Source organism: Aspergillus pseudoviridinutans (genome assembly GCF_018340605.1).
Source record: "Aspergillus pseudoviridinutans IFM 55266 DNA, scaffold_7, whole genome shotgun sequence".
Lineage (NCBI taxonomy): Eukaryota > Fungi > Ascomycota > Eurotiomycetes > Eurotiales > Aspergillaceae > Aspergillus > Aspergillus pseudoviridinutans.
This window is the reverse complement of record NW_025091287.1, coordinates 67,980-92,272: the sequence shown is the minus strand read 5'-3', so window position 1 is coordinate 92,272 and position 24,293 is coordinate 67,980. Positions and strand designations below refer to the sequence as shown.

At 50.4% G+C, this 24,293-nt stretch overlaps 9 protein-coding genes across 9 annotated transcripts; 4 read left to right on the top strand and 5 right to left on the bottom strand.

Moving 5' to 3' along the window:
* Positions 1 to 40: 40 nt before the first annotated feature.
* Asppvi_009328 (Ser/Thr protein phosphatase family protein) lies at positions 41 to 2,141 on the top strand (the record flags this gene model as incomplete). Its single annotated transcript, XM_043305185.1, has 2 exons — positions 41 to 344; positions 424 to 2,141. The coding sequence occupies 2 exons, from the start codon at positions 41 to 43 to the stop codon at positions 2,139 to 2,141; spliced, it is 2,022 nt and encodes a 673-aa protein (XP_043161120.1).
* Positions 2,142 to 3,411: 1,270 nt separating this feature from the next.
* On the top strand, positions 3,412 to 4,464 carry Asppvi_009327 (uncharacterized protein; the record flags this gene model as incomplete). The annotated part of the gene is made up of 1 exon (XM_043305184.1): positions 3,412 to 4,464. One exon carries the CDS (start codon positions 3,412 to 3,414, stop codon positions 4,462 to 4,464), a length of 1,053 nt encoding a protein of 350 aa, XP_043161119.1.
* Positions 4,465 to 6,033: 1,569 nt separating this feature from the next.
* Positions 6,034 to 7,333, bottom strand: Asppvi_009326 (zinc-dependent alcohol dehydrogenase; the record flags this gene model as incomplete). The annotated part of the gene is made up of 4 exons (XM_043305183.1): positions 6,034 to 6,518; positions 6,572 to 6,650; positions 6,706 to 7,073; positions 7,183 to 7,333. 4 exons carry the CDS (start codon positions 7,331 to 7,333, stop codon positions 6,034 to 6,036), a joined length of 1,083 nt encoding a protein of 360 aa, XP_043161118.1.
* Positions 7,334 to 8,226: 893 nt separating this feature from the next.
* Asppvi_009325 (uncharacterized protein) lies at positions 8,227 to 9,899 on the bottom strand (the record flags this gene model as incomplete). The annotated part of the gene is made up of 5 exons (XM_043305182.1): positions 8,227 to 8,875; positions 8,984 to 9,396; positions 9,465 to 9,532; positions 9,606 to 9,725; positions 9,794 to 9,899. The coding sequence occupies 5 exons, from the start codon at positions 9,897 to 9,899 to the stop codon at positions 8,227 to 8,229; spliced, it is 1,356 nt and encodes a 451-aa protein (XP_043161117.1).
* An 883-nt stretch (positions 9,900 to 10,782) lies between these two features.
* Positions 10,783 to 12,551, top strand: Asppvi_009324 (uncharacterized protein; the record flags this gene model as incomplete). Its single annotated transcript, XM_043305181.1, has 3 exons — positions 10,783 to 11,109; positions 11,162 to 11,932; positions 11,985 to 12,551. 3 exons carry the CDS (start codon positions 10,783 to 10,785, stop codon positions 12,549 to 12,551), a joined length of 1,665 nt encoding a protein of 554 aa, XP_043161116.1.
* Positions 12,552 to 12,812: 261 nt separating this feature from the next.
* Positions 12,813 to 14,245, bottom strand: Asppvi_009323 (damage-control phosphatase ARMT1 family protein; the record flags this gene model as incomplete). The annotated part of the gene is made up of 4 exons (XM_043305180.1): positions 12,813 to 13,644; positions 13,690 to 13,806; positions 13,854 to 13,970; positions 14,022 to 14,245. The coding sequence occupies 4 exons, from the start codon at positions 14,243 to 14,245 to the stop codon at positions 12,813 to 12,815; spliced, it is 1,290 nt and encodes a 429-aa protein (XP_043161115.1).
* Positions 14,246 to 15,221: 976 nt separating this feature from the next.
* On the bottom strand, positions 15,222 to 16,992 carry Asppvi_009322 (sugar porter family MFS transporter; the record flags this gene model as incomplete). Its single annotated transcript, XM_043305179.1, has 4 exons — positions 15,222 to 15,567; positions 15,627 to 16,379; positions 16,433 to 16,806; positions 16,867 to 16,992. The coding sequence occupies 4 exons, from the start codon at positions 16,990 to 16,992 to the stop codon at positions 15,222 to 15,224; spliced, it is 1,599 nt and encodes a 532-aa protein (XP_043161114.1).
* A 2,292-nt stretch (positions 16,993 to 19,284) lies between these two features.
* Asppvi_009321 (uncharacterized protein) lies at positions 19,285 to 21,514 on the top strand (the record flags this gene model as incomplete). The annotated part of the gene is made up of 8 exons (XM_043305178.1): positions 19,285 to 19,369; positions 19,484 to 20,025; positions 20,084 to 20,345; positions 20,424 to 20,912; positions 20,979 to 21,094; positions 21,144 to 21,243; positions 21,307 to 21,394; positions 21,460 to 21,514. The coding sequence occupies 8 exons, from the start codon at positions 19,285 to 19,287 to the stop codon at positions 21,512 to 21,514; spliced, it is 1,737 nt and encodes a 578-aa protein (XP_043161113.1).
* Positions 21,515 to 21,843: 329 nt separating this feature from the next.
* On the bottom strand, positions 21,844 to 24,026 carry Asppvi_009320 (NADPH cytochrome P450 oxidoreductase family protein; the record flags this gene model as incomplete). The annotated part of the gene is made up of 2 exons (XM_043305177.1): positions 21,844 to 23,709; positions 23,772 to 24,026. The coding sequence occupies 2 exons, from the start codon at positions 24,024 to 24,026 to the stop codon at positions 21,844 to 21,846; spliced, it is 2,121 nt and encodes a 706-aa protein (XP_043161112.1).
* Positions 24,027 to 24,293: the final 267 nt, after the last annotated feature.

Sequence of the window (24,293 nt, the reverse complement as noted above, 5' to 3'; positions counted from 1 at the left end):
TCAAAGCTTAACCAGGCTACTGATTTTGAGAGCTGCCAAGATGCGATCTCTCTCTGCGCTTTCCACTGCAGCGCTGCTAGCACTTGCTACGGTGCCTGGCACTGCCTTTGACGACATTTATCCTCAACAACAAAAAGAAGCCTTTAATACGACTGAAGTACCCCGAGCACCTCTTCCCTGGGGAATGGTCAACTTTCTGCACACAACGGATACTCACGGATGGCTTGACGGGCACGCGAATGTACCCAGCTGGGGTGCTGACTGGGGCGACTTCGTATCCTTTGTAATGCACATGAAAGATAAAGCCTTACGGAAGAAGGTAGATCTTCTTCTTATCGATAGTGGTGAGTTATCTTTGATGTCAGTGTGTTTTACTTTGAGAAGCATCTCCGATGTTGAAGTGGTCACCTTTGCTTCTCCTAGGAGACTTCCATGACGGTGGCGGCCTCAGCGACAGTACAAGCCCTAAAGGAGCTGTCTCAGACAGTATTTTTGAGAACATTGATTACGATATTTTGACCGTTGGTAACCACGGCGTTCGAACCGGGGCAGAAGCGCTAAACATCCACCACAACCTATCGAGAGTCTTTGGTGACCGGTTTCTCACCAGTAACGTCGACGTAAAAGAAAATGGGATACTTAAATCAATTGGCAATCGATATCGCGCTTTCCAGACCAGAAATGGGCTACGGATCGTGGCGTTTGGAGTCACTGTCAATGACCCTGTCCTCAGGGATCTAAATAATACAGAGGTATACAGCGCGGGCTGGATATTCAAACAAACGTGGTTTGAGGAAGCCATGAAGAAAGAGGCCGACCTCTACGTACTTGTCGGTCATGCGCCTACCTACGCTTCTTGCCTGGATCCTAAAAAGGATAACCCTCTGGTGTGTCTGCGTGATAGGATCAGGAATTCCACAGATAAGCCTATCCAGCTCTTCGGGGGCCACGCTCATCATCGAAACTTCACGTGTTATGATGAAAGATCCTCGGGTATTGAATCTGGCAAGTATTGCGATACCGTGGGATGGGTGGCCTTGAACAACGTGTCATCACCTACGTGGTCTGGTGCGAAGGCACTGCTGGGTGACGAGCCCCATCCGAACAAGTCCTGCGCCGTAGGCAATCAAGGAGGTATACAGGACATCCCTTATTTTCTGGATCGCCGATACCTGGACTGGAACCGTGTAACGTTTGCGTACCATACGGTATACCTGGAAGGAGACACCGGCAACCCGTCCGTACCAGCATCCTTCGATACGCCGCTGGGCCGCAAGGTCACCGACGATATCAGCAAAGCCCGACATTTACTCAACCTGACCCACTTCCTAGGCTGCGCGAAAGAAGACTACTGCTTCAATTGCAAGAAAGTGGGACAGGACGGCAATATCTATGAGCTCCTAAAGGTTGCCCTCGCTGATACAGTTGTGAACAAAGAGCGGGCACACCTTGCGCGGGTCGTGATTTCCAATGACGGTACAATCCGGGATAATATTTACCAAGGCCCTTTCACGACTGGGGACGCTTATGCTGTCGTGCCCTTTCCGAATTATTTCCAGTATATCGCGAATATGTCATGTCCTGATTTCAAGAAGATGACTTCAAGTTTGCAGGCAAAGCAAGACGTTTCCTGCATCGATGACGGCGACCATAATGATTCCTCTGTGATTGACGAAGAGGGTCATGGATCCCAGTCTCAGTCACACCTGGAACTCCGGAGCATATTTGATGATCGTAGTTATCATCGGGCTACATTTTCTTACAAGCCCGAACAACAAAACAGAGAACGGAAACAATACAGCCCAGGGTACACAACGCACGACGCCTTAGGCAACGACGGAGACGACACTCTACACTCTCCTATTATCGAGGACGAAAGATACATGAAACTGTTCTGGGCAAACGCCAGCTTCCCGAACCCGTCCCATTACCCGCCTTCATTTGATGTGGTTTTCACCAACTACCTCACAAAGAGAATTCTCGACGCTCTTAATAAAACCGGAGCTCCCTATACGGAGAATGATGTCATCGATTACCTGCCGCGGGCTTATACTAGTAGAGAGGTCCTTGTTGACCATACTGCGAGGAATTGGGGCCAGGATAGGGAGAACTGTCCTATTCGGAGGCCGGGGGATCGTTAGCTATCCAAGTGGAGGAATTGGCTACCTTGCCACCAGGGCAGAGAATTATGGTAGATTTCTCCGATGAAATGATGTGCTGTGACTTTTTGGTGAACTCTCCAGCTCTCCTCGCAGCCCAGAATTTTGGAGATCTTTCCATTTTCGAATTTGAGGGTGGAGTGGCATAGCCAGGCAGTATTAGACTTGGCTAGCTATACCAGTAAATTCTTACCGGCAATAATATTGATTATATATAGCACATACGGTTGCATCATCTGTTCGATCCTGTAAACTGATTTATTTATTACGTTGCTTGCGACAGAAAGTAGTCCTCAATTTTCCTGTGCCACTCTTTTGCCGTTTCTTCATTAAGCAACCAATATACCTTGCCAGAACTCAGAAGAGATGTGCCTTCTTATTGCCTTGTACAAAGAAAGTCGTTCTCTTGGCTTGATAGGCTATTCAGTAGCTAGTCATGAAACACTTGGTATGGGGGGCTTACCGTGCTCGCCTTCAGTCCTCAAGACCAGCATCGAAGTCCACTTCCTGGTCTTAGTAAGCTGAATTTCGTGACAATGATTCATTATGTAAGACTGGATCTGGTGGCTAGGGTTTAGGCATTTGAGGACAACGATCAGGTCTTGCCAAGCCTCTGGATACGAGGCTGAATCCCTCCAACTAATTTGGCAGACCTAAATTAGTTCACGTTTGCCCCAGGCTACCCAACTTATAGTTCGGCTACTGCACGCCCTGAGAGTGTACTATATATACCATTGCGAAGCCAGCTTTTTTCTGTATTCCTCAACATAAAAGTCAATTTCCAAGCCCAAGTGCCAAGACAGTAGCTGGGAAAATGTCTGACGAGGCATTCGTTCTCCCCTGTTCTCCCTCTATCTTGCGGCCAGATCGCTTTGACTTCGTTTCTTCTGATGAACCTGAAGTTCCCTTTTGGCGGATTTTGTCTTTTATCTTAGCCGATTCATTAAACTCTGTGACTGACATCTTGTCTCTCATCGATACCTTAGAAACGATATCAGTCGTTCTACACGGAGAGGCTGCCAGGAACTATGTATTCCTAGGGGAATTTCTCGACAAGTATCTGTCAACGTCTACTCCTGGGCCATGCAATTTCTTTACATCAACGTGGCCACGGCTAGTCGATCTTGCCTTGCAACTGCCATCTTTATTCCCGACCCACTCCATCCCATCGCTGAAAGGCGACGAGACTAGCCAGATTATCTTAAGCAGAAGGCAGGCTGCATGCTTGGTTGTACACCAATTCTTGTGCTCCATGCCGGCCCATCCATGGCAGACAGAGTCCTTCACGAATCTGGCACCTTGGTACTCGGTTGGAGAGGCAATGCACCAGGGTGCTGTGCAGGCGTATCTAACCGCACTGTTCACATATTTCCAAGCCATAGTGGCCTCCGAACAAGACAGTGGAATTTTACACCATTCAGTAGAAGACTGGCCCATTATTTTCTCGTCAATAGTGATGCCTGAGGACCAATTACACTCACTTCTTCGCAATGCACCAGCCTCATTAAGCCACTTGGCAGTTGTCCAACTCCCACACCAATCAACAGACATCGCATACCTCGGTCTTCCAGATGGCGCATGCGTGATATCCGCTAATAAGTGCGTGGGATTTGGTGCGACAGGTACTCAAGAAGAGCTTCAAGTGGGTATTTCCCCCGAGGCGTACCCAGTGACACTGCTAGCGCCCCCTCTGAAGGACCGCCAGGTCCTCATCTGCCAAGGTGTCGAAGCAATGGTTACTACTAAAGGACATGGGAGATGGGCCTCCTTGGACGAAATATTGCATGGTAGACCAAGACCATCGTCAGCTGACTGGCGCAACCGGGTCATGCTATTCATGGATGCCCTGGAATTGGACCTTGTTGACAGCACTCATCCACATGGTGGAGAGAACATTCCGGACCTCATGCCAGGCTATCTACATCGGGAGTTGGTGAAGGCCTACACCGCGTTCAGCTCACATTGTTACAGGAATATCCAGAAACGATATTCCTTTGTTACTACCGGACTTTGGGGCTGCGGGGCCTTTGGGGGAAATAAACGGGTTAAAGCGATGATCCAGTGGTACGCCGCATCCATGGCAAATGTACCAGAGCTTCGATATGTCCTAGGTGGCGCAGAGCAGAAAGAATTTGGAGATGAGCTCAAAAGGTTCGTCGGCTGGGTGGCAGAGCACACTGGGAGAGAACTGGAGCCACGGAAGCTCTTTGATGTGCTTGTCCGTCTGGGTACAGACATCCAGAATGGGGAGTCCGCTGTTCCCAAGCCAGATGAGATTTTCGAATATGTTTTGAAAAGCCTGTAGGGAGAGGGAGTATTGGCTATCGTATGCTCTGGCGGGATACTGGGTCGCCTTGTTTTCCACCATCTCCTTTGTAAACTAGGAGCTTCGAAATTTCTAGAATGCGAGAGGCTAAAAGTCCGTGGCCTAAGTGGCCCCAGTATGCAAGCAAATGTTGCAACCATGGGTTGATTACATTTAAAACTTCAACACCTCTTTCCTACTGTAATATTAGTTTCCACATCTCAAGTTTCAATCACTGGATATCTACGTGCCATTCATGAAATACAGATTATTGGTCCTATGTATAGGATAGGATTTCACACTCTTCCGACTGAGCATTCCAATTAATCATGAAGAGAATAACCTCAAAGGAATTTACTTGCAGAATCATAGGAATATATTGCTGGATGAATATATATTAGCAAGGATGCATTATCATACTCATGGAAAGCAGAGAAGATTAAGAATTGACAAGAGCCTCTCAAGAGTCTCTTATTTGGCCTGTACGTCTGCCTGGTCATTCCATTTTGGCGAACGCGTCTCAGACAAGACTGCCTGTCTTACTCGCAATGTTTCAAAAATCCTGGGCATTATTTGTAGCACTCTTCAGAACTACTTCATGAATGCGGAAGCCTGGAATTTGAAGGGCTACGCAGGGTATGTCCGCTTTCTCACCAAAATCAACATTTTCTTACCATAGTGACAGCTTCGTTGGGGGCAGCTGCCCCTTGATTGTTATCATCTGGGCCTTATTCCGCCTCCCAGAACACCAAGGGAGAACTCGATGAATTGGACACCCTCTTTGCGAAGCAGGTCTTTGCTCGCAAGCTTGCTGCCACCGATGTTAACGCTTCAACGAGGAGGAAAACGACCAGCTGGCCGAGAGTTACGCCGTCTCCCGCTAGACCCATACTGTGTTCATCAGAGTTGGTTCTCGTCTGAGTATTGACCGTAGAGGAAAACCGATATCTGCTGATGACTCACCAAACATGCAGCATACAAGGCACAGGAGGTGGCAGCATAGCGTGTAAGAGTACCTCCATGCTGCTTTTTCCAACATCGTGTCTCAGCCGTGCATGGGAATGCTTCCAGCCGGAGGTAGCTTGTTGGAAGAGAGTCCGAGAGCCACATGAGCGTATCACATAGATGATGATGTTCATTAGAAATACGGTACATCCCTGCCACAGAATGCTCCTTAAATGGGTTCTGAAAGAGACTAGCTTGCCACGTTGAAAAGATAAGCTTCTAATGTACAAAAGTCCCTTTCAGAAAGACCGTTCATTCCGAACAATGATTAGTAAAGTCATTATCGAATTCACATTTCTAACTCAATATGGCAGAAACGGGCTCAAGACACAATTGCACTTTTCTCCCCTGCATGCTGAAACCTCTGCCTCCTACGCTTATCTGATATGATCCTGAAATGTTTGCGCCACATATATGAAGCCGTCAAGATCAGTGCCAGGACCTTACGCTTGTTGAGGCTTATAGCTACCCCGGGACCGGGGAGAGAGCGAGTTTGACGGTCGCCACTGAGAGCTTTGATTATGGCTTTGCCTAGAGAAGGCTAGGATCTGTAAGAAATACCCTCTATGGATCAGCAATTTTGAGCACAATTCTTCCAGAGATATCGCCTTTCTCCATTTCCTCATATACTGCTGGCAGCTCTTCGAATTGCCGAACCTTGATCTCCGGCTTTACCATCCCTCGCTTTACAAGATCAACAGCCTCCATACATTCTTTCAATGATCCAACCAGGTTTCCAGTGATCTTCAAGCCCCTAATGACAATGGTCGCAATCGATGTTTCCAGACAAGGACGACCTGGGGGGATTCCCACACAACTTAGAGTACCTTCAATCCGTAGCATTTCACACGCGTGGGCGAAAGCCTTTGCGCTTCCTGCAGTCACTACAACAGCATGAGCCCCAAGACCGGTAATGTCGTGGACACGTTTGATCGGATCTTCTTTGGTGAAGTCGATGAATTCTTCGGCTCCGAGACCCAGCACGAAATCTCGCTTGCCTGGCCCATCCACACCAATTACCAAGGCCCCCTGTGCCCGGGCGTATTGAACTAGCAGACCTACTTTTAGCTATATCGATTAACAAACAACGTTCTTGACTCACCCGCCAGATGACCCAGGCCTCCACCAGCACCCACCACAACCAGCCAGTTTCCAGCTCTCAGATTAGCGTTAAGGACAGCCTGAAAAGATCATATCAATATCAAGTTGTTACAAGTTATCACTGGGTTTCTTCACCTTATACACCGTCACCCCGGCACACAGCACCGGTCCGACCACGCTTGGATCAACATCATTGGGCAGAATCGTCAGGTAGTCTCCGTCCAGTGCAATATACTCCTGAAAACTTCCATCCTCATGATGCAGGTGGTTTCTGCTCCTCAAGCAGTACTGCTCCATTCCTGCAAGGCAGAACTCACATCGCCGGCAAATACGACTTGCAAAGCGGATGCCAACAAGATCCCCAATCTTGATATCTGATCCACAGCCGGGACCTAGAGCGACGATACGTCCGACTCCCTCATGGCCACCGACATGAGGGAGCTTGATCTGGGTGATGGGATTGCCGTCTGCACCAGCTGCGGTTCCGGCCTTGGTATGAAGGTCTGTTTATTGAAGTTATTATCCTTGTCTGAAACAACAGAGCTCTTCTGGCCAGTAACAGCAAAACACCCAAGGAGACGCTTTCATGCCAGCTTCAGACATCGTACTCACCGCTCTGGCACACTCCAGAATAGAGAACCTTGGCTAGAACTTCATTGTGACCAGGTACAGGAACTGGATAATCGTCTTGGAACTCAACAGCGCCGCCGAGCTCGCGAACGAGCGCGACGGTTTGCGTCTTTGGGATTGGTCCCGAGCTCATGACTTCTACCTGTTCCTTTCGGGGACGAGTTTAGTTGTAGCGATGCAAAAATTTGGTCGGGCGTGCTGGCTGCCTGAAATACGTCAGAGGGAAGTGCGACTAGATTCCGGGCATGAAAGCGTCAACAGGACTCATTCGCTCGGAGCGTTAACAGTTTGGGATTTAGTAAATGCCCAGTGGCGTCGTTATGTGAGAAATTGAAATCGTCCGCACGCGTATGGGATTTGACCTTGCCCCCACGTTTACTTCTTAGAACTCAATCAAGCATGTCCAAGCCGTTTTGCCGTTTTGCCGCCTGTGCTTACCACAAGTATCGGGATTTAGCTTGCGAAATGGGTGGAGTCGACGTGGGGTGTTATTTGTCCAAAGGAAGGCCCTCTGGACCGTTGTCTGGAACCCTGCCAAGAAGACCTGCTCCTGTGGTGATGCTCCAGGCCCTCAAAGAGCCTCCGCACCCCGTCTCCCCCGCATTTCTTTCGGAACGCAATACCCAGTCTACAGTGAGGCCAGTCTCGCTGACCTTCCCTTGTTTTCGTTGTTTTCATATCCCGGCCAGAGAAACGGTAACGGATGGTTCGCGACTTTGCTACGAGGCAGTGCCTTCGGAGTGGATTCCAGCCAATTCAGAGCAAAACCCAATTCTACTCACTCCGTCCACGTCACTTTCCACCGGAGGCCCAGTAATGTAGGATATAGTCCTGTGGTTTATGGTGGGATTCTGGCTAGGTAGAGTTGGGATCACAAATTGCATGGATATCTTCGTCGGCGGACTGAACGATGGGATACCGCTGGCATCAGCTCGACCATCTCGAGCTGACTGTCCTTGCTTTGTAGACCACGCTGCTTAAGTGTTTCACGAAATCATATTCGGCTATGCTCACAGATCTGGATAATCACTGCTTGTGAGGCATCACAATCATATTGCGTACAGGGTTTATCCTTTTCTCCAGCGGGTAATCGCCCCAGAAGTCTTGAACATGTCTCAGTATCCTATGATACCTCAGCCCTTCTCCCGGCTGCATATGGCCCGTAATTCCCATTCTGTCTGATTCGGCTCTTTTAGGAGGTATCAAAGCTCTGCCAACAATCAGTTCGAGGCCCTTGAGCGAGAAGTCTGCCGCCTCCCTGGCGCTGCATGGAACGCCCAATTCATCCAGAAACGCAATCTTTGTTCTTGGGAGTTTTTCGCGCAGGTAATCAATAATGGCAGGGTTAAATGAACCGCCACCGCCGAGGTAGATCTCATCCACTCCTTCCTTGGGACCCCAGCGCTCGTACGCCTCTACAAGCGCTTGGGCAGTGATACGAGTGATGGTCGCGACGCAGTCTTCGGGAGTTGCGCCTTCAGCCATCATCCGTTCACAGAGTTCCTGGCTCCAGTTGTCTCCGAAGGTTTCGCGGCCAGTTGTCTTGGGAATATCATGGACAAAGTACGGGCCTTTGAGGGTTTCATCGACGATTGCTTGGTTCACGCGGCCGGCTCTGGCCATCGATCCATCTTTGTCGTACTGGCGCTTGCCCTGGGTGAAATAGCGAACCGCACTGGCGAAAGCAAATCAGTAAGCCGGTTGTATTGTCAATAAGGCGCTTCTTCTGTGTCAAACAATATCGCTGCTCGACGCAGCAATGGGCCGTTGACGATATACTCACCCATCAATAAAAACGTTGCCCGGGCCTACGTCAAAATCATACGCTTCATCCGGCGCGTTCTTGGGGCAAAATGTGATATTTGCAATACCACCAATATTCTGAACTGCTCGATTCAACGTGGGATGCGATGCGACCAGAGAATCAAAGGCCGAGAAGAACGGGCAACCTTGGCGGCCAAGAGCCATGTCGGAAATGCGGAAGTTGGACATGGAAGTAACGCCAGTGTGGGCAGCGATGATCGATATCTCGGACATGTCCAGATGCGCGCGAATCTGGTTGCCTTCAAAGAGTTCTGGAAGAGGAAGATGCCAGATTGTTTGGCCCTGGCCGGCGATGATATCAACGTCTTCTTCAAGACTAAAACCTTCTCGCTCAGCGAACTGCCGGATTGCTTTGGCAGCGAATTCGCCGAGCTATATATGCTCACACGCGGACAGGATTAGTTTTCTAGTTTAGAAAAGTACAGACAGTCACATATTACCTGGATGTTAACCATCGATATCTCTTCGGGGGTCGTTTCATTGTATCTGATCATTCGCATGACCGTTTCTATCGTTACCCTGAGCCTCAGAACCTATGTCTGCGCAAAGCAGCTCTTAGTTCTCGTAGTGATATGGCTCACCTTTCAGAACTCCGTCAAACTCAACGTCCCCATGATTCAAAATCTCCATCTTCAAAGGTGCTTCTGGGTGCTCTTGCGTCCAATGGATACGGACAATATCAATTCCATCCATGGACGTCCCTGTTCCAATGTTCCGCGTTCAGTTGCGTTCAAGAAGTTTGTCGTTAGGGTCGAATATTCATGTATACCTTGATTGGTCCCGATGATTCTCAGACTCAATGGCTTCCCGTTCCATTTGTTGCCATTGCTTTGGGTACCAACAGTCTCGTTGGTTGCTGTGTGGGCGACCGTCATCGTGGAAGTGATAATATGGCTTTACTCGCGAGCATATGGAAGAAGATGGACGAAGGGAAGTTCAGCCTGCATGCTCAGTTTGGGCCTTTTAAATGTTGGATCTGCATCCCCGGATTCTCGCACGGATTTTCGGTGGAACAAAAACGGGTCCTCTCAACTCGGGCCCATGATCACTCCACGCGTGGGGTTGACCGAACTAATGAATAGGCTGGAATGACTACAACGTAAATTTCATTGCCCTTGGGCGGAAATATAAGCGAAGTATGCCTTTTCACCGGGGGCCTTTTCGCGCGCCGCTTGGTATCCCCGGAATACTACTAATGCAATTACCTTCCCAGCGACTTCAGCCAGAGTGTCTACATCTCAACAGCAGAACCGACCTTTGCTAGGCCTGCAATATTCCCAAGCCGCCTTGCCGCGGTGGCGCATAACTCTATTTGCCTTGAATGCCTCGAGACGATCACGTGATCGGCAACCGAGAGAACTGATCTGCTACAACCGTGCGCGAGGTTTATTTCCAAACCCCACATGTGCTGACAGCCTCTTGATGGATCGACCGACACGAGGAGATGTTTCGTTGGCCGGAGCGAGACGAGCAGAACCAGGGTTCGGCCATGCGGAGGCGGGGACAATAAGCGTTTATCCTTCGCGCTAGCAGAAGCCGAGAAGAGGACAGGATCCAAGAGTCACTTTTGGTGGCAACGCTATTGACATCGAGCTCCGTACGAATCAGATAGGCATCTCCGCTGCTCTGAAATCAGTTTGAAAATCCGGGGTGGATGACACCACGACCACCACCAACGACTTTGTTCCACTCCTACTCATATTGAGGTCTCTTCCATCATCTTGGTGCTCATTCTCCGCAATCCGCACCCCAGTCAGCATGGCGCGCAAGTTCTGGGAGCGCATGAGCGGCGCTCAACTCATCTTCATGGTCAACTTTATCGCGGCCTGGGGCATTTTCTTCGAAGGGTGGAATCAGGGAAACATGGGATTTGTCAACAGCGCCCCGACATACCAGGTCAAAATGGGCCTCGGTGCCGGCGATGGCACTGTCAATAACCCAACCAGAGAGGGTGGCATCGTCGCCATTTATTACCTCGGTGCCACCATTGGCGGTTTCTGGGGCGGCCACGTTGCCGATCAGTATGGCCGTGTCAAAGCGGTGATATTAGGGGCGCTATTTGTCCTTCTTGGTGGATCGCTGATGGTTGGTGATCAGACTTTACTGAATATACGCGACACACGCTGACACGTACCAGGCCGCAGCCGAGAACATCGCTTGGATGTGCTGTTCCCGCGTCGTCGCGGGGTTCGGCGTCGGTTTCTTCATCTGCATCATTCCTGTCTGGTCCTCGGAGATCACCTCGGCTCGCCGCCGTGGGTCCCACTTCTCCCTGCTTTGGTGCGGCAACTTCCTCGGCATCTTCAGCGCTTACTGGGTCGGATATGGGCTGTCGTTTGTCAATGGCGGCGATTCTACACTCCGGTGGCGCTTGCCCCTCGCGTTGCAGGTCGTTGCGCCCGCCGTCATGATCCCCGCCATCTGGGTGATGCCTGAGTCGCCGCGGTGGCTGATGAAGGTAGGGCGGAACGACGAAGCGTTGAAAATCATTGCCATTTTGCGCGGGAACGGGAATGCCGATCATCCCGACGTGAAGCGAGAATATGTGGAAATCCAGAAGACACTGGAGGAGGATAAGAAACTCGCGGATTTCGACTCGTACTGGCGCCTCGCAACGGATTACAAAGAGGGCGGGCTGCACTATGGCCGTCGTGCATTGCTGGCGTTTGGAATCCAGATCCTTGTCGAGGTCGGCACGGGCATCGCTCTCACGACCATCTATGCACCGACGGTCTTCAAGCAGGCCGGGTTTAGTACGGCGAAGACGGGCTGGCTGTCCGGGCTTAATGGCGCAATGGGCCTGGTGGGCACCGTTGTCGCCGCCTTCTTCTGTGATCGGTTTGGACGACGTATGAATTTGATGGTAGGGAATGCACTGTTAGGCACATGGATGTGGATCTATGCTGGGGTGAGAAGGCTTCGTTTCAAAACATGCAATACATTAGGCTGACGGATCGTAGCTCTCCAAAGGGGCCTTCGACCATCCCGAACATCAATCTTCATATGGGGCCGCCGCGTCCTCCATGATTCTTATCTTCACCTTTACCTTGTGCGTTTTCTGGATGATCCCCTGTTTTATCTACGCTGCCGAGATCTTCCCCACTGCTCTCCGTGCGAAGGGCAACGCGTTCCTCGTTGGCGGGTGGGGAATCGGCGTCGGCAGTGGTGTGTTGTGGTTCCCGATTGTGGTGGAGAAACTGGGATATAAGACTTTCTACATCTTTGGCGTCGCAAACTATGTCTGGATAGTGGTTATATTCTGCTTCTTCCCTGAGACGGCCGGGAGATCGCTGGAGTCCATTGACCTGCTGTTTCGCTCCAACTCATGGTTCGTCTGGCGTAATGAAAAGGATTATGAGAGAATGGCGAGGGAGCATGAGGAGAGCGTTGCGAGGGGCTTGAAGATGCTTGAGGAAACTGGAATGACGGGCGGCATTGTTAATGAGAAGGATGCAGAGCCGGTCCAGTTGTTGGAAGAAGAGTCAGCGAAAATATTCATGCAGAGTGATGTAGGAGAGCAGATGTAGGCAATGCCTGGCGGGAGGAAGGGCACAGCAGCGGAATGGAGTTATTGTATTTGTGTCATTTCAACTGGACTACTCCTAGAATGCAACATCCAGTGCCGGACATTGTCTTGAATATCATATATAAGAGATTGCTTTATCAACTCTCTCATGATACGCTGTGATTGTTCAATATCTTGATTTACATACAGGTCGGTAGGCATGAGACAGTGCAATGTATTCGACATCCATGAAAGCAACCCATATCCGAAATGGGGGTGAATATTAACAGTGACCCTCATGAAAAGATATCACAGCGTATCTCCCATTTCGGACCCAGGCACCGCCTGGAGCTTCGGCATTCAAGGCGTCCACCTTGACTTGACTCTCTACACCAACGCAGGTGTCGGACTTGTTCGTGCGAAGAGCGAGGATCTTCATTCTGCTCTTCCCCAAGGGACCAAGCGTCTCCCGGAATGACGTAGTGTAGGGCCACAGCCCATCCTTGGTTAGTTTACGATAGTTCAGATCGCCCTTGAATATGACAAGGTAGCTGGACTGAAGTTGATCGAAAAGAGCCGGTGCTCTGTTCGGCATCTCATGAAAGGAGTAGGGGGTTGTCCAGAACGGTTCACTCGTTGTGCTAATAGCGCCACACTCAAAGAACTTGCGTAGTCGCGGAACCAGTCGATCGAGGTACTCGCGGTCAGGGAAGCATTTGGCTGATCCGAGATGCTCAAAAAGTGAGTCCACGTCAGTCAGAACGACATCACTGACGAACCAGGGGAACTGTTTTGTATGCAATTGCACCGAAGTTGCGATCTGAGAATCCAAGAGATAAGCCGCGTAGATCAAGTCCGTGAAGAGCTCGAACCCAGCATTGTCCAACACGATGTCCACATGGCGATCTACCGGCGATGGCGTGCACTGGAGGTACGCCCAGACGGCATCAGTATCATTATCCACGATATTCTTCTGGTTCTTCTGGATGGCGTCCTGTCCCTGGAGATCCTGCAGATCTTCCATGCTTAAATGGCTTAGCAGAGACAAATCGGTGGCGTTTCCCCACAGTGCAATTTCGGTCATTTCGATGAACAGCAACCGCTGCGCCTCCTCGCTGCCGTGGCCCGCAAGATCCTACTCTGCTACGACTTGCATGTACCGGCTGGCGAGCTCTTCCACGGCGGCTCGTGACGTGACAAAAGTTGAGTCTTTTCGACGCTTGAATACGTCATAGCCCTGCCAGTTTTTGGATGCGTTGAAGATGGTCTGGATGCGCCTGCTTCGATCAGCCTGTGACTTCAAAGCTCCAAATAATGGTAGTACCTATACAGGTAACACTCTGCAAATAGCCACGGGCAATCCAACCAACTGCAACTTCCAATCCCGTTGAGCTGCTTGTTAAAATCACCAATACCAGGCACTCCATCTTCTCGTAAAGGTCTATTGGCAGTTAGCGTACGCTCATTGACAGCCATTCGGGACTAGACCGACTTCAAAGGCTCGTTCCGTTCGATCTCATGCATGATCTCCTGCAGCGCAATCCGCATGGCAGCCCTCTCGGCCCGCTTTTCCTTGTCGGAAGAGGCTGCGGTCTCGTCAATATCGTCAACGGTTCCTTCAACAATCTTGGGCCACCTGGTGACGGCCGTCTGTTGAGCCATCGACCCTTGGTCAGAAGTCCATACGGCGCGGACTTCTTCAGTTGGGGAAGGCATGATAAATGGTTTATGAACCTTTGAAATGTGTTAGGGAAGGGGGCCGTACACAGGTACGTTGAGATCGCTGTGGCCTCTTGACTACATTCCACCGCGGAAAGGAGCCTTATATCACCATCTGAACCAAATACTCAAGCAATATTGAGGTATGTGGACCGCTGTTTGGCCGTCCTTAACTCCGGGCGCCCGGCGAGAAAAAGACTCGGGTAAGAAATAGTGTATCGCTTAAATGGCTCTTCACCCGTCGTTCCCTCTCCCGAGCGAGAGAGGCTTTAAACCCCGCCCTAATTTTCTTACTCCGCATGAGCCGTACAGCATTTTACCGTCCGCTTGGCCTCAATTCCCATAGGGCAAGCATGATTTGTAACAATGTCAGAACAGGGCATGAGCGCATCTTGCCTTTGCTGCAGAGGTTTTGACATTCTGAGTCTTCTTGCCTATTCGCCACTGGATCGCCGAAATTAGCCTGGCAGGTCCGACCGTCCGAGCAAGCGCGTCAGCGTGGGGGTTTCTACAAAACAGAAATGCTTCACTGGCAGCTTTGCATGAGAGTGTAATTCTTGGTGCCTCTTCAACGCAGCAGCACCAGCTCTCATCAAGCTTTCCGCACCTTGAGCCCTTCTTTCACCATGTCGACGTTTAGAAAAGGCGACCCGAGACACAACTCATACCGGTTCTGCACGGACAGTGATATGTCTTTACCATGGTGTGAAAGGGGAAACACTTCCCCAGCTGCGATATGCTGCGTTGAGCTCAGCCCTTACAATCACAATTTAATTAGAATTTTCTCTGCCATCAGTCTGTTTGTTCAACGTCTTATCAACCCATAACGACAATTTTAATCATCCCAAATCGTGTCTGCAACCTCTCAAACCTCCCAAACATTCAAACTTCTCCCATGCCGTCTTCATACTCCCAACTTTGTTCGGACTCTACAATAAACGCAGTCCAACGTCCTACCAGACCATAGTGGACCCTAGACAACCTCGCGGTGGTCAGCAGTTGAAACGGCCGCGTTGCCCTTGCCCTCCGCCATCTCGTTAGAGGATGATGGGGTTGAGGTTCCGGTATCATCTAAACCTAAAACGACACGAGCTTGGTGGACATCTGCATGGACGTCTTTGAACTCTCTTGCAACCTTGACTGGGCTGCGCCGCTCGTGGTGCGCCTTGGCAAAGATCACGTCCATATCCTCCAGGGAGCGACCAGCTGTCTCCGCAACGAAGAAGTACGTGATTGGGACGAAGGACAGGTTAATGATCGCAAAGACCATATAGAGCCAGTAGTGGATGTTCTTGAAACCAACGGGGGCGATCATGAGCCTGATATGCGGTAAGTTAGCAGAAGACTCCAATTCTTCTCTCGGGCACTTGGAACATACGTGATGAAACAGAAGATCCAATTAGAAGCAGTTCCAATAGCATTTGCTGGTGCACGAATACGGAGTGGTGTGACTTCCGCATTGTACAAGAATGGAATTCCAACCCAGGCGAGGCCGAAGAAGGTGTTGAACAGGAAAATGCATGCGATAGCGACTGCCTGCGCAGCTTTACTGGGACTCTGGAGGAGAAAGGGAAGCATGAAGAAACAGGCCCCCTGGCCAGTAGCAGCAGCCATCAACATTTTACGACGGCCGACCCTCTCGATGAAGACGATGGCGAGGAAGGTGAACAGGAAGTATTGCGTGCCATTGACCCCAGCTAAGAGCTGAGCTTTCTCGGCAGATAACCCGAGCTGTTTGGTGAGGATGACGATGACATAGGTATTGCAGACGTTGATGCCAGAGATTTGTTGCGCGCCTTGCACGAATATACCAAGCATCATACGTCTGAAGTTTTGGTTCCTGTCGTTGGTCACGAGTTCCTTGTACCGGAATGGCCGATCTCCTTTTTGAGCTTCGATGGATGTCAATATGAGTTGCGCGGCTTCTTCGACTTCCTCAGAACTCGTTGAAAGGCCAAGCAAAGCACCAAGGACGTAGTACGCATCTTCCTTGTATCCATGCTTCAACAGCCACCTTGGAGACTCTGGGAGGAAGAAGACGCCAACAAAAACAACGGCAGCAACGATACATTGGATGCCAACGATCATGCGCCACGATACTTGGTACTCATCACCGACCCCTCTCAAAAAACTTTCAGATATAAAGTGAGCTATGGCTCCTAATGGGAGGTTTATCTGACTTACGCATATCCCACCCAGAAAGATGTCATCACACCGAAAGAGCAGAGCGCACCTTCCAGCATCACGAAATAACCTCTGGACTTTGGCTTGGCACACTCACTTTGCCAAGGAGGCACAGTAGCAACTTCGAGGCCCAAACCGACACCGGCTACCACACGACCGACTAGGAACTGAGGCAACCCGAAAGCAGAGGCCTGGAGGAGTCCACCAACGAGAATAAGTGCCTGGCCGAGCAAGACCGTCCTTCGTCTACCAAGACGATCACCGATTTCGAGAAGAGAGAGAGCACCAGCAAGGCAACCGATTTCGAAGATACCAACAGAGATACCTTGGATATTAGGATTTGTGGCAGTCGACGGCATGGTTTCAATAAATGACTGCGAGATCAAAGAAGTGAGAACTCGCAGTCGCGAAGGAGGTCGAGAACAGCTACTTACCCTCTGCGTAAGCACCGAACCCATGTAACCCATGTCATAGCCGAAAAGGAAAAACGAGCATCCTGCAAAAAAGGCGATGGCAGTGTTAAGCCTGTCGCCTGTCAAACCTCCAAAAGTGTGAATCATTTTGTGCGATTGTAGTCGTTGTAGGTTTACAAAACACAGTACGTGGTCTAAGGAGCGCAGGACTGAGGGACGCCGAAGAGCCCTTATGTATCAATTTCAATACCTGCACCGCATGTCATCCAGCTGCATCATTATGATCAGCCCATGCTCGCATGAAGCTTGGGTCCAGCTTGCTTTGAAAGCTGTAGGTGTAATATCCACCCGGCCCCCACGCGAGCTACAACAGAGCTTACCCCGTGGGGTGCTCAAGCTGTGGAGGCGCGTTGTGTCAGCTTCAGGTTTCTACCCAGGGATAGATGGACTATTGCACAGGGCCAGATACGGTTGGCTGCCGCAAGATGCTTTGAGTTACCGGGGGGCATGTGAGTGTCATCGGCTCCAGCTCCTAACCGTTTATCCTTTCCATGGACCCGAGCTCGTCTCGACATGATGTGGAGCCGGGGTATGCTCCGTGAGCTGGAATAAGGTTATTCCCCGCAAGGATGGGCTGCACAGCAGACATTATTCTGGGCCCACTTCTGACATGGCTTGTATTAGCTCACTACCCTGCATCGGCACGCAAAATCATCCAATAGTACTTGTAACTGGGAGATTTGAGATGTGGGACATTTTAACTAAGGTGGAATATGGGTAAAGAGGAGTAACTTGAGTGCGGGGAAGCGGGAAATCTGGGGAAAGCTTGCTCATCCCACCATCTCCGTTTTCCCCAGATTGATGTCAGGATAAGATCTAGAAAGTATTGGATGCGCGAGCTCTCCACGTAAAAGCTCGAAAGATTAAAGGAGCATTTGACATCGGGTTTACAACATGGGGAGGAACCAGCCACATTCAACTCGCGACACAAAGCAAGATCTTGCGAGACGATCTGCTGGGTCCCGGCGAGATCGGCTAAAATATATGGAAATTGTACCCATTGGAAATGCACTTAATTACTAATTATTGTGGTCAAGCCAGGTCGGTATTCTCACTGCTGGCCACGAAGGAGTCTGGAACATAATAGCCCCGCGAGGGTCCTTTTGTAGGCGTATTCTGCTTTGGTTCATGCTACATCATGTGACTCGCGTCATGTGCGTCTCCCACAGTTCATTCTCCATTCCCTCTCGCCACCTCGGCCTTCAGCCTAGATGTTCCATTTCATCATCGTCTCCAGTTTATACACTGTATGTTAGGCATATATGCCCTCAGCAGGAAACAGCATCTTTGATTGGAAGATAGGTACACTCTGCGCAAATTGTTGGGTATTAACGAAGTGGAGCGCATCAGTAGCTTGACCATGCAGCGACAATCATTTGTGCTATACTTTCAAGTCATATGTTCGGGATACACCTACAATTCCTAGAGAACCTTCAGAGCCGTTTTGTCTGAGATGCATATGATGCCGTATAGTACATGGGTTTTACTTGCGCGTATTGTAGTTTAGAGCACATACAACTGGACTGGACGTGGCATAACTGCTCCCAGGTATAGCCGCAGCCTGGCTCAATATGTAGGGTGAGGATGGACAAACCAAATGGTTCATAGGCGTCATGGGCATGAGGTAGCCATCTACACATCCTTGAATAGATACACTCTTAAGACAACAATCGTTGCCTATGCTCTCAAAGAAACCATTCGCTGTGGTAACTATAGTCTCTAGTGCAGTTCATACAAATGATAAACTAATGAAAGGTCTGATTCTTTTTAATCTAGTATCTAACGAACGAATATTTATACTATCGGAATCGTACCTCAGGGGGCTAGGTGAGGGGCATCCAGCTTATTCCTGCAGATAACGCGGTAGTGAAAAACGATATCTATCTAATAGGCAGGTAAGGCGAATCTGTTCGAATCGATAGCGTTGAGGCTATACACATCTCCCAATTAGGCAATCGTTTTGAATCGTTGGTGTAGCAAGAGGTTGAAGCTCCTGGATCAGGCCCAGTCTTGTATCCATTGATCTTCTAGATTTGCGACTCTAGATGTAGATCATGACCAATCTTTACCTAGTCACAAGTAGATCGTTTACATTCTAAGCAGCTCCTGATTGGTCGATAAGGCCACTGCAGTGATAGTACAACGCGCTAGTTAGGTGAGGCGGTCAAGGTCGGCAGTACAGAAGAATGTATGAGCTACTGTATCCACTCTTTAGCTTTCCCCGCATCACATAAGCCCCGCAGTTTTCTGTTGCATTAAGACTTGTCCGTCAGACCATCGCCTCATTCGATTTGGTAGCATACCCCTGCCTAAACACTTGGACCTCGATCTTCTCGTTTCCTTTTATCTCAAGATACCCGCCGAGTGGAGCAAAAAGAAATGGATGGAGACCACTCAAAGAAGGTCGAGAACCGGATGGTGCGACATTTTCTCAATCTTCCTGGCTTGTACCGTCACACTGACCGTTAGCCTCATATCAGTTATACCTGTCGCCAACGTCATCTGAAATGTCAGTCTCTCCAGAGCCTGCGGGTGCTGCAACTATCGCGCTGACCTGCGATCCCTTTTTTCCTTTTAGGCGATGAAGAAAAACCCATTTGCTGGAGATGTCGGATTGGTGGCCGAAACTGCCTCCGGCCTCACAATTCTGAGGTCCACCCCGCGCGTCCAAGACGGACCACGACTTACGAGAACGCATTTCAAAGAGCGTCACCTGGTACTAGTGGCCCGGCGCAGTTACCAATCCTGAACGACGTGCGGGACAATGTTGATCCCTCTCCCGTAGTGGCTGCTCCTCCTGCGCAGAGCGTCAGCAGCTCACCTGATTCGGGATCAACAGGTATACCAATACAGTCCTTAGCAGCAACTACTCCATCAACAGTTGTTCCAAGTGTCACCGTGCCCACGTCGCTCGCTGAACGGACCGCTCCGCCCGGAGAGGCCGACCTAGCTGCGTCGGCCCCCTTCGATGTTCAGACCCTGCAAGGAATCCAACTTTATCTCGACCATAGCGACATCAAGGCTGCTTCGCCCACTGCACATGGCTCCATACCCCCGTTCACCGTATCCGCAGAAGAAGAAACTTTGCTCCAGCACTATGCGCGCCGTCTGGCAAAATGGGTGCGTAATACCCGTCTCTACACTGACTGATAATCGACTCACGTTTGCTTGAATCTAGGTGCGGTCCTCTGACGCCGATCGACACTTCACTATCACGGTGCCACATCTTGCACGTCGCTCTCCAATCCTTCTGAAGGCGGTCTCGGCTTTGGCAGCGCGGCATCTTTGCCGCTTGGGAAGCTGTGATTCCGCTATTGCGGAGGATTATCACAAACAGTGCATCGGGTTGCTGATACCCGCGCTGGGTGATCCTAACGCTGCGACTGATGATACCCTACTCGCAGCCTTGGTCCTGCTAAGACTGTACGAGCATCTGAATGGTGAGTCAGCCTGGACACCTTTCCGCTGTTTTCGTACTCCTCATTGGCATGTTGTCTGATGTCATGTTTCTGGTGCAGTGTCCGACAGCGGTCGGGATTACGAGCACCATCTCATAGGCGTATCGGCGATGGTCACCTCCACGATCCGCAATCCCTGGGCCGCTTCAGGCTCAGGGCTGAAATGGGCGGCATTTTGGTGTTGTTTTCGACAATCCATCTACCCCGCCTGTGTCTACCGGCAACCGCTGAAGTTCGACATCTCCGGCTACAACATCGAAGTCAGATTGTCATCCCCGGCTGCTGGCGTCTTGCCGACGGTAGAGGAGGAGTCAGAATGGTGCCACTGGATAACATGGATTCTGGGCCAGGTCGCTGATTTCTGCTTTGGAACGAGGTCGCTTGAGATGACGGCGACTGAGGAGGAAGAGGCATGGAATGGATTGGTGCAGGCGGTAGACATGTGGGAGGCCAATAAACCGAAGAGTTTTCTACCGGTAGCGTGTAATGATCGGGAACTGGAACAAGGGAGATGGTTCCCCGAGATATGGTTCGGAAGCGAATGGCACGGTGTGTTCTACGTGGGGTGAATCTCCAGAAGAGAACTTATTTTCGCTAACCACGATCGAACGGTAGCAATGGCTGCGGCGCAGTCCTTGGCCGCGCGAATCCTGCTCGATGTTCACCATCCGCAGACACGGAAGATTACCATTGGAGAATTCGGTTTTCTTAGGGCAAGACAGCAACTTGAGGTCCGTTCCCGGAAGTGGCATGTTCGTATCCTTACTCATGGAGGCGCAGAGAAAGGTCCTTTTGCATGCCAGGTCGCTTTGCGGAATTTGTCTCACAGACCCAACCAACGTTGCGGCTATTTTCACCATGTGTCATGCGATTTTTACCTGTAAGTCCAGCTGGTCCCTCGGATCTATTGATACTGATCTGACGGACTCTGGGATCGATCAAGTTTCCTCGTTTATCAATGTCGATGAAGAAAGGCGACTGTTGGTTCGAGTCCTGAGAACCGTAGAGAGGGATGAAGGCTGGCCTACGACGTGAGTTCCCTTAGCTTCCTTTCCGCCGTGGTTCTAACTACTGGAAGGCGCTGACCGTTTACTAGATGGATTGTGAATGCGCTGAAGGTGGACTGGGATGTTGACTGGGTGGACGAGTAATCCCGATCAGTGTGATATTTTTTTCGTGAGGTTCTGTAATCCTCATAGCTCATATAATCCATTCGACATATATCTAAGCTTCCATTTCTATATAAATTAGGCTCATAGCATGGAAACAGTGACTATAAAAGCCATAAGAGATGGAGCCAAAGCTCCGTGGGAGGGATATGATTCATTTATATCAACACACTTGTGCCACAGGTGTATGTTCGAAAGATCGAAAGAAAGACACAGACACACACAGAGAGAGAGAGAGAGAACAGTATTATATCTGCATGAAATGCTTGCTGAAAGTTATCTATTCATTGGTACATCATGCACCATTCTGTTTAATCTGACCAAATATCTTCCAGTAACTGCTTTGATTTCTTCATCTCTCCCGTGACATGCTTTTCGGCCTGCTCTTCAGGCCAACTTTTCATCTCAACGAAAAGTCGTATCAAGGCGCGCCTGACCTCCCTCGCCATGTCTGCACTCCCGCAGACATACAAAATGGCATCCTGCTCCAATAGTGCGGCGACCTTTTCCTTCTCCTCCATGAGCTTATCCTGCACGTAAACCTTCCCCTCGTCGTGTCTGGAGAACGCATTAATGAGCTCAAAGCCGGGAAGCCGCCCCGCATAGCCTGCCCATTCTTCAGAATAGAGGAAGTCCTCTGTGGGAGATCTGCAGCCGAAAAGCAGCAGCGCTGGACCAACAGCAAGGCCGCGGGCTGCTATTGATGCCCGTTCTTGGACAAAAGCTCTGAAGGGAGCAATGCCGGTACCCGCAGCAATCATGATGATGGGCCGTAGAGGGTTGCGCGGAAGTTTGAACGTTGACCGTCTGATCTGGACAAGGACTTTGTTGCCGTTGACCCCATAGTTCGGTCCGTCGGTAATCGGTTGTTGGGTGGCGGACCCAAGGTTACGAGACACAGCAAGAAGGTAATTGGATGCCAAACCGTAGAAGCGAGAGAATTGGGCGTCGGGATCCGACGGAGACCTGACTACGGTCTTCCTAGTAATGGCCAAGGTAATGGCCGGCTGAAGCGGTGAGACGGTCGGCGACGTGGCGATAGAATAGTAACGAGGTTTGAGCTTGCCTAGACAATCGAGGAGGAAGCTAAAGGGAAGCTTGTCCCAGGTCCTGTCGTCGCATGCGAGTTGCATAACCTTGCCAAGTGAGAGAAAGGAGGAAGACACTAGTGTGCGAAACTTTACAGTGTCCTTCGCTAGCGAGGAGATAAACTCTTGCGCGATCCGCGTCGGCGCAAATTTTACCAACAGGCGCAGTGCGTCTCGGGATACTGGACCGGATATATCCAAGTGGTGGTGCAGGATCGCTTTTCGCGTCGTTGGAGACGGGAACCCAGGTGATTTGCCTTGGACTCTGGGCCTGATGTCGACCGTCTCATTTCGTTCCTCTTCACTCAACCCAAGCAAGCGACAGAGACGCTCCACCTCGTCGGCGGAGTTTTGGGGCCATACCACAAGATGATCACCGGCCTGGTATTTCATAGACCTTCTGCTCGACAGATCAAACTCGACGTGCAAGCATTGTCGGTCCGGACTATTGGTTAGGTCTCTTGCAATCGTCAGCGACGCTGCAAGAGCAGCACTGCGAGGGTTGATGGGACTCGCATTCGCAGTGTTATCCTTGTCTGCAGTCGCATCGATCCGTGTAATGCTGAATTCGGGCGCATAGCTCACTTCCTGTTCCTCCACCCCAAACAGCCGTCCAATCGTCTCAGCAGCACTGCTACTCCATTCCAGAAAATGTTCATCGGTAGCCGTCGGTCCCTTTGCTTCATCCCCCTTTCCGACGGTCACGACATTTTTCGCTCCAAGCGCCTTTAACGTCTGATCTACAACATCAACCATCTTGTTATAGTGTTTGTAATTCCTATTCCCCAGTCCAAAGGCTGCGTATCGCAGGTTCCTCAGCAGCTCTGGCTTTCCCGCATCGCGCAAAGCTTTGAAAACGGAGAAGAACTTGACTGCATTGTCCGTGGGATCGCCTTCGCCAAACGTTGAGACAATGAACACGACTAGTTTGGTCGATGGCACTTCGGTAAGGTGCCGAGGGTCGTAGTCATCCAGGTCAGCGGCCGCTACGCGCAAGCCGAAGCGTCCAGTGCAGTCGCGCGCAAAGCTGGCCGCCAGACGTTCTGCGCGACCGCTCTGCGAGCCCCAGAAGACAACTAAATCCAGGTCCTGTCGATTCGTGAGCAATGGGGAACCATGCCAGTCCAAACATTGATAATCCAAGTTCCCACCTTCAAAGCTTCTGCGATGTTTCTGCTTATCGTCGGCGCCTTCTTGTATGAGCTCCGATCTCGAACCGGGACGAAAAGCAGAGGATCAGGTTTCGGAGCCCAGAGACCCCAGGCATCGGTGAACCATGCCCATATGAGGAGAAATAAGGAGACCGTTATTAAATCAGGGATATAGAGGAGCTTATGCGAGCTCATTCTCCCGTTTACCGGTAGTGTCGGCAAAGATAGGATGCCGCTTGAATTGCTGGGCTCCATCGCGTCGCTTTCTATAGACCTGATGGTTGTTGTGCACGTCTGTTCTTAGGACAAGACCATTGTATATGTAATAGTGTTTTCTTGTTCAGCTTGGATGCTGTATATCTCAAATGTGCATCATATAGAAATACCACAGAAACTATACTAGAGTGTCTCAGCATCTCTTTCATTGTCCTGTGTTTAACTGATTGTCTTTCATCGGAAAATGGTCTCGAAACGAACACGTGACCGGCTACCATCTTCCTCCCACTACGCCACACCTTTTCC